The sequence below is a fragment of the Procambarus clarkii genome, chromosome 59, assembly GCF_040958095.1.
Source record: "Procambarus clarkii isolate CNS0578487 chromosome 59, FALCON_Pclarkii_2.0, whole genome shotgun sequence".
Taxonomy (NCBI): domain Eukaryota; kingdom Metazoa; phylum Arthropoda; class Malacostraca; order Decapoda; family Cambaridae; genus Procambarus; species Procambarus clarkii.
In genome coordinates, this window is record NC_091208.1 from 27,365,183 (window position 1) to 27,372,346 (window position 7,164).

General features: G+C 52.0%; 1 protein-coding gene across 1 annotated transcript; it reads right to left on the reverse strand.

The window, feature by feature from the left end:
- Nucleotides 1-2,026: 2,026 nt before the first annotated feature.
- LOC138353761 (uncharacterized) lies at nt 2,027-4,954 on the reverse strand. Its single transcript, XM_069307159.1, has 2 exons — nt 4,926-4,954; nt 2,027-4,085 (listed from the first exon to the last, which is right to left on the reverse strand). Exons 1-2 carry the CDS (start codon nt 4,952-4,954, stop codon nt 2,027-2,029), a joined length of 2,088 nt encoding a protein of 695 aa, XP_069163260.1.
- Nucleotides 4,955-7,164: the final 2,210 nt, after the last annotated feature.

The window sequence follows — 7,164 nt, forward strand, 5'->3', positions numbered from 1 at the left end:
CTCTCTCTCTCTCTCTCTCTCTCTCTCTCTCTCTCTCTCTCTCTCTCTCTCTCTCTCTCTCTCACACCACTCTTTCTCCTCCTCTTCCGCCTTCCTTTCCGCCCCAGGGGACAGTCTGAGGGCCCTCGGCCATCCACCTCTGTCATTAGAAAGTCATTGTACTCACCTAGTTATACTCAGCTAGTTGTGTTGGACGTCTCAAAGCTTGTTTAAGGCCACTGTAGATAAACACTACTGTATATATATATGTTAGGTACACAACCAGGACTTTCGTCAAGTAGATCGTCGAGACGCCGATGATAGCGTGCCGAGTGGTGTTGGACGCACAATGGACGCAGTTGGACGCACGCTCGATGTAGTTGGACGCACATTGGACGCAGTTGGACGCCCATTGGTCACATACATGTGGAGGCCTGGTCGAGGACCGGGCCGCGGGGACGCTAAGCCACGAAATCATAGCTCGTGGCCCGGTGAATGTGTGCGTGCGAGGCTTTTAAAGTAGTGGGTGTTGTATATGTGTTTGTGTGTTGAATGTGGTGTCTATCGAGTGCAGGTGTATTTTGAGTGCAGGTGTATATTGAGTGCAGGTGTATATTGAGTGCTGGTGTATATTGAGTGCAGGTGTATATTGAGTGCAGGTGTATATTGAGTGCAGGTGTATATTGAGTGCTGGTGTATATTGAGTGCAGGTGTATATTGAGTGCAGGTGTATATTGAGTGCAGGTGTATATTGAGTGCTGGTGTATATTGAGTGCAGGTGTATATTGAGTGCAGGTGTATATTGAGTGCAGGTGTATATTGAGTGCTGGTGTATATTGAGTGCAGGTGTATATTGAGTGCAGGTGTATATTGAGTGCAGGTGTATATTGAGTGCAGGTGTATATTGAGTGCAGGTGTATATTGAGTGCAGATTTGAGGTGTATGTTGAGAGCGCGTGGGTTGAGTCCTTGTGTGTGTTGAGTGTGGCGTTATGTAAAAAAAAATTATCTAAAACTTAAAATCTAATCAATTTACAATTGTAAATTGTATCGATTTACCCCCTGTGTGTTAACTAGCTTGACTGAATGAGTAGGTCTACTCCTATAGGCCTACATTGTCTCCAATGTAGGAGAATACACTGGAGACATTCAATACTCCGCCTGAATATCCCCTAGACAAAAAGAATGTAATTTGCATATCAAATCACAAAATCTTTCATATCAAATCAAATCACAAAGTGAGAGGGTTGTTATTGTTTAAGATTCGCTGCCTGGAACAAAAAGTTCCAAGTAGCACGGGCTATGGTGAGCCCGTAGTTGACTTTCCTCAAGTGAGAGGGATCCCATAGTGTGATCCCACGCTCCCACAAAGTAAGAGGGCACACCAAGTGAGAAATGGTGTGTCAAGAATGTGAGAGGGTATACTCAGAGTGAGAGGGGAGGAGGGGGGGGGGGCTACAGTCTGTTTTTTTTTATCTGCATATTTTATGTGTTAAAGATAAGTGTTGATGCGGGAACCGTGAATCTCTCTCTGTGGTGGGGTCAAGAATGCATACACAGCATTTACGAGTGCTGTGTATGACTCGTGTATATAAGGAGTGCCGGACCAGCCGGGCTGTGGTGGGTATGTGGGTCTGCGGGCCGCTCCAAGCAACAGCCTGGTGGACCAAACTCTCACAATTCAAGCCTGGCCTCGGGCCGGGCTTGGGTGAGTAGAAGAACTCCCAGAACCCCATCAACCAGGTACAAGCTCCGCTGAATAGTTCCAGCTGACGGAGGTCAAGCAGGAGGTCAACGGAGATCAAGCAGGAGGTCACCGCAGGTCAAGCAGGAGGTCACCGGTCAAGCAGGAGGTCAACGCAGGTCGGCACTAAACACTACGCTCCGACCCGACCACCGGCTTCGGAGAGCATTCGGAGGGACAAACGTCGGGTTTCCGGCTCTTGAAATATTGTACGATTTTTGCTGTATTGGGGACCAGTAAACACGGCCGGTGTGTGTGTCGGGCCGCTCTAGTAGAAGGGGTGGATCCAGGAGAGGTGCTGCTGCTAGGTGATCTGGGCTGGTGGATCTGGGAGGTGGTTGGTGGATCTGAGAGGTGGCTGGTGGGTCTGGGAGGTGGCCGGTGGGTCTGGGAGGTGGCTGGTGGATCTGGGAGGTGGCTGGTGGATCTGAGAGGTGGCTGGTGGATCTGGGAGGTGGCTGGTGGATCTGGGAGGTGGCTGGTGGGTCTGGGAGGTGGCTGGTGGGTCTGCGAGGTGGCTGGTGGATCTGGGAGGTGGCTGGTGGATCTGGGAGGTGGCTGGTGGATCTGAGAGGATGCTGGTGGATCTGGGAGGTGGCTGGTGGATCTGGGAGGTGGCTGGTAGGTCTGGGAGGTGGTTGGTGGATCTGGGAGGTGGCTGATGGATCTGGGAGGTGGCTGGTGGGTCTGGGAGGTGGCTGGTGGATCTGGGAGGTGGCTGGTGGGTCTGCGAGGTGGCTGGTGGATCTGGGAGGTGGCTGGTGGATCTGAGAGGTGGCTGGTGGATCTGAGAGGTGGCTGGTGGATCTGGGAGGTGGCTGGTGGATCTGAGAGGATGCTGGTGGATCTGGGAGGTGGCTGGTGGATCTGAGAGGTGGCTGGTAGGTCTGGAAGGTGGTTGGTGGATCTGGGAGGTTGCTGGTGGATCTGGGAGGTGGTTGGTGGATCTGGGAGGTGGCTGGTGGATCTGAGAGGTGGCTGGTGGATCTGAGAGGTGGCTGGTGGATCTGAGAGGTGGCTGGTAGGTCTGGGAGTTGGTTGGTGGATCTGGGAGGTGGCTGGTGGATCTGGGAGGTGGTTGGTGGATCTGGGAGGTGGCTGGTGGATCTGAGAGGTGGCTGGTGGATCTTAGAGGTAGCTGGTAGGTCTGGGAGGTGGTTGGTGGATCTGGGAGGTGGCTGGTGGATCTGGGAGGTGGCTGGTGGATCTGGGAGGTGGCTGGTGGATCTGAGAGGTGGCTGGTGGATCTGAGAGGTGGCTGGTGGATCTGGGAGGTGGCTGGTTGGTATGGGAGGTGGTTGGTGGATCTGGGAGGTGGCTGATGGATCTGGGAGGTGGCTGGTGGGTCTGGGAGGTGGCTGGTGGATCTGGGAGGTGGCTGGTAGGTCTGGGAGGTGGTTGGTGGATCTGGGAGGTGGCTGATGGATCTGGGAGGTGGCTGGTGGGTCTGGGAGGTGGCTGGTGGATCTGGGAGGTGGCTGGTAGGTCTGGGAGGTGGTTGGTGGATCTGGGAGGTGGCTGATGGATCTGGGAGGTGGCTGGTGGGTCTGGGAGGTGGCTGGTGGATCTGGGAGGAGGCTGGTGGATCTGGGAGGTGGCTGGTGGATCTGGGAGGTGGCTGGTGGATCTGGGAGGTGGCTGGTGGATCTGGGAGGTGGCTGGTGGGTCTGGGAGGTGATTGGTGGATCTGGGAGGTGGCTGGTGGATCTGGGAGGATGCTGGTGGATCTGAGAGGTGGCTGGTGGATCTGGGAGGTGGCTGGTGGATCTGGGAGGTGGCTGGTGGATCTGAGAGGTGGCTGGTGGATCTGAGAGGTGGCTGGTGGATCTGGGAGGTGGCTGGTGGATCTGGGAGGATGCTGGTGGATCTGGGAGGTGGCTGGTGGATCTGGGAGGTGGCTGGTGGGTCTGGGAGGTGGCTGATGGGTCTGGGAGGTGGCTGGTGGATCTGAGAGGTGGCTGGTGGATCTGGGAGGTGGCTGGTAGGTCTGGGAGGTGATTGGTGGATCTGGGAGGTGGCTGATGGATCTGGGAGGTGGCTGGTGGGTCTGGGAGGTGGCTGGTGGATCTGGGAGGTGGCTGGTGGATCTGGGAGGTGGCTGGTAGATCTGAGAGGTGGCTGGTGGATCTGAGAGGTGGCTGGTGGATCTGGGAGGTGGCTGGTGGATCTGGGAGGTGGCTGGTGGATCTGGGAGGTGGCTGCTGGATCTGGGAGGTGGCTGGTTGGTCTGGGAGGTGGCTGGTGGGTCTGGGAGGTGGCTGGTGGATCTGGGAGGTGGCTGCTGGATCTGGGAGGTGGCTGGTGGATCTGGGAGGTGGCTGGTGGATCTGGGAGGTGGCTGGTAGAGGCTCGTTCGATGCTCACTAGTTCAAGTGGTTGGGCACTGTTTCTTCACCCTTTATTCATATCTCACCTATTAACTTTTCCTAAAAAAAGGGGGAATGATAACTATAGATGGTTCTTGGGGGGGGGGGAGGTCACTGCCGCCTAAATCTGTGATGTCTGGTGAGATTTGACGCTCTGATCATCGAGACTGTTGGGGCTGGCAGCATGCAGCCCGCCAAAGTATTGGAACATGAGCGAGTCTACAGTGGTAGTCAAACATGATTAATTGAAGCACATTTGTGAAGCTCTTCATTGTATTTCACGAAGGTCTTTGTTGTATTCCGCGAAAATCCTTACTGTATTCCGTGAAACTCCTTACTGTATTCCGCGAAGGTCCTTGTTGTATATCGTAAAGATTTCCTTTATAACTAACGGAAGGAAATCTTAAAATCATGTGCATCTAAGACGTGTAGTTAATCCTTAATATACTGACTCAGTTTACATAGTTGATTCGTAAACTATGGGACCGGACTAGCGAAGTATTCAACCAGGGAAACCACGACGTGCTGTAACAGCCCCGGGTACAGTAGTTTGTGCAGAGGAGCTCTGTAACAGCCCCGGGTACAGTAGTTTGTGCAGAGGAGCTCTGTAATCACTTCCCTATAGTCCAGTGTAGGCTGAGAGGTACGGCATAGAAAACGGAATTTAAAAAAAAGACAAAAAAATTAACACTTTGGGTTGACGGGTGACTAAAGAAGATGTGTCGTTGGGATGTGTGATGATGATGACTAACTTATGGTGATCAGCACCATCACTCATCACCATCAGAGAGAGAGACAGCCGGAGGGACAGGCAGACAGGTAGCTTAGCAGACTTACAATTCGATCCCACTGGATTCACTCACCATTAACTTCAAGTTCTAATATTCATAAAAAAACAATACTTGAAAAGCTGGTAAGTTAATGGACCTCCATTATCACATGTGCTTGATGTACTTGTGTAAGCACAAGTAAATAGGCCTGACTAACTCACTATCTATTACCTTAACAGCCAACTGGAAGTTAACCAAGGACCGTAACAGCCTTGTTAAACACACATGATAAGCTCCTGGATCCCATATTATTGACAGATGTTCCTCGTCTCGTTACAGATGATGGCGTCGTGAGGCTGGTGGAGGGAACACCTCCCCCCCCTACCACACACCTGTAGGACACTGGCCTACACACCTGCATGAAGAAGTCCAAGGGCATCAGATCAACCATGAGCTACTTCAGCGACTCCGGCAGATACCCAGAAGAGGAACGACGCCCCGATCCCCCATACCTGCAACAGCAGTACCCACCGAACTACAATTACCTCCCTGACTATCATAACTACCCCACGGCCACTAGGGACTACCCGATGCGTGGGGCGAACAGGGACTACCAGAGCACCAGGGACTATCTGAACGGACCTGTGGACTACCCTAGTAGTGGAGGCTACCAGGGCGGGCAACACAGCTACCAGAACGGACCGAGGGACTACCAGAGCTTGGTCAAAGACTACCAGCACGACCCCCCGCCCTACCACAGTACCATGGGGGATAGCAGCGAGAATAGCCCCAGGGGGCACAACACCGGGCCTAGGGACTACCAGAGTGGCGCTAGGGACTATCCCGACGGTGCAAGAGACTATCCCGACGGGGCTAGAGACTATTCGACGGGACCTCGCGACTACCGGCGCGGGGAGCGCGAAGTACCGGACCAACAGCGGTACGGTACCAGTCCCAGACACCGGTATCGCAACGCCGACGATTATCACTACGATTACCGCGGGGGCTACCGCCCCTCGGTGGATTCCGACCCCCGCGACGGCTACACGACCGACGGGAGCGGCTCCGGCTACCGGGAAGGAAGCGTAAGGGGCTACGAGAACTACCGGTACCCAGAGAACGAAGCCCTTCTACCAAGGGATAGGCTCCAGTACCCATTCTCTCACCAGGCCAACGGTACGACCTACACTAAAGGTGAGGACGACCTCTCTATCCCAACTATTAACTATTATGCTAATAATTCCCATGCTATTAACATACCATTATTCTTTCTTCATTAATCTTACAGAAAATATGAACTATAAAAATCCCACAAAATAATGGAGTGTGAATACTTTGTTTTAAATTTAAATAGAACAAAATACACAAATTTTAATACGATCGGAAGATAAAAATAATTTTAAATCACCAAAATACATCTTAATTTTCCGTAAGTCTTTTGAATTAACCAAAAAATATATTGTAATATATAGTATTATTTAGCAGAAACAAACAAAAATAAAACTCCATTGTAACATTTATCTCTCTAAATAATATTAAATCACAATGGGATTATTTACGGCTCAAAGCCTTCAACTCGAAACAGGTATTAAAAAAATACATATATTTATGGTAAGGGGGGGGGGAGGGGAATGAATTACCACTGTGTGTAGCAGCCGGGTTGAAATTTATTCCTAGGGGGGGGGGTCTACAGTGCTGGACTACTGTATTTTTTGTTGTATTCAAAATTGGGTGTTGTATCACGTTTCAGAAATTTATAGTTGTGTGTGTTTTAAAATGTTACTTCATGACAAAAGTGTTTGTATACAAAACTGCATTGCAAGGTCTAGATATCCTGGGCTGGGGTTGCAACCGGAACCTGATATCCTGGGCTGGGGTTGCAACCGGAACCTGATATCCTGGGCTGGGGTTGCAACCGGAACCTGATATCCTGGGCTGGGGTTGCAACCGGAACCTGATATCCTGGGCTGGGGTTGCAACCGGAACCTGATATCCTGGGCTGGGGTTGCAACCGGAACCTGATATCCTGGTGCTTGGGTTGCAACCGGAACCTGATATCCTGGGCTGGGGTTGCAACGAGAACCAGATATCCTGGGCTGGGGTTGCAACGAGAACCAGATATCCTGGGCTGGGGTTACAACCAGATATCCTGGGCTGGGGTTACAACCAGAACCAGATATCCTGGGCTATGGATGCATCCGAAACCAGATATCCTGGGCTGGGGTTGCAACCAGAACCAGATATCCTGGGCTGGGGTTGCAACCGGAACCTGATATCCTGGGCTAGGGTTACAACCAGAACCAGAT

What these genes read in the sequence shown, in the direction of transcription:
- LOC138353761 (XM_069307159.1), bottom strand. Translation starts at nt 4,954, where the DNA reads ATGGTGAGTGAATCCAGTGGGATCGAATT. An exon ending in GAATCCAGTGGGATCGAATT is followed by an intron (nt 4,086 to 4,925) that starts GTAAGTCTGCTA and finishes CACTTGAACTAG; the next exon opens with TGAGCATCGAACGAGCCTCT.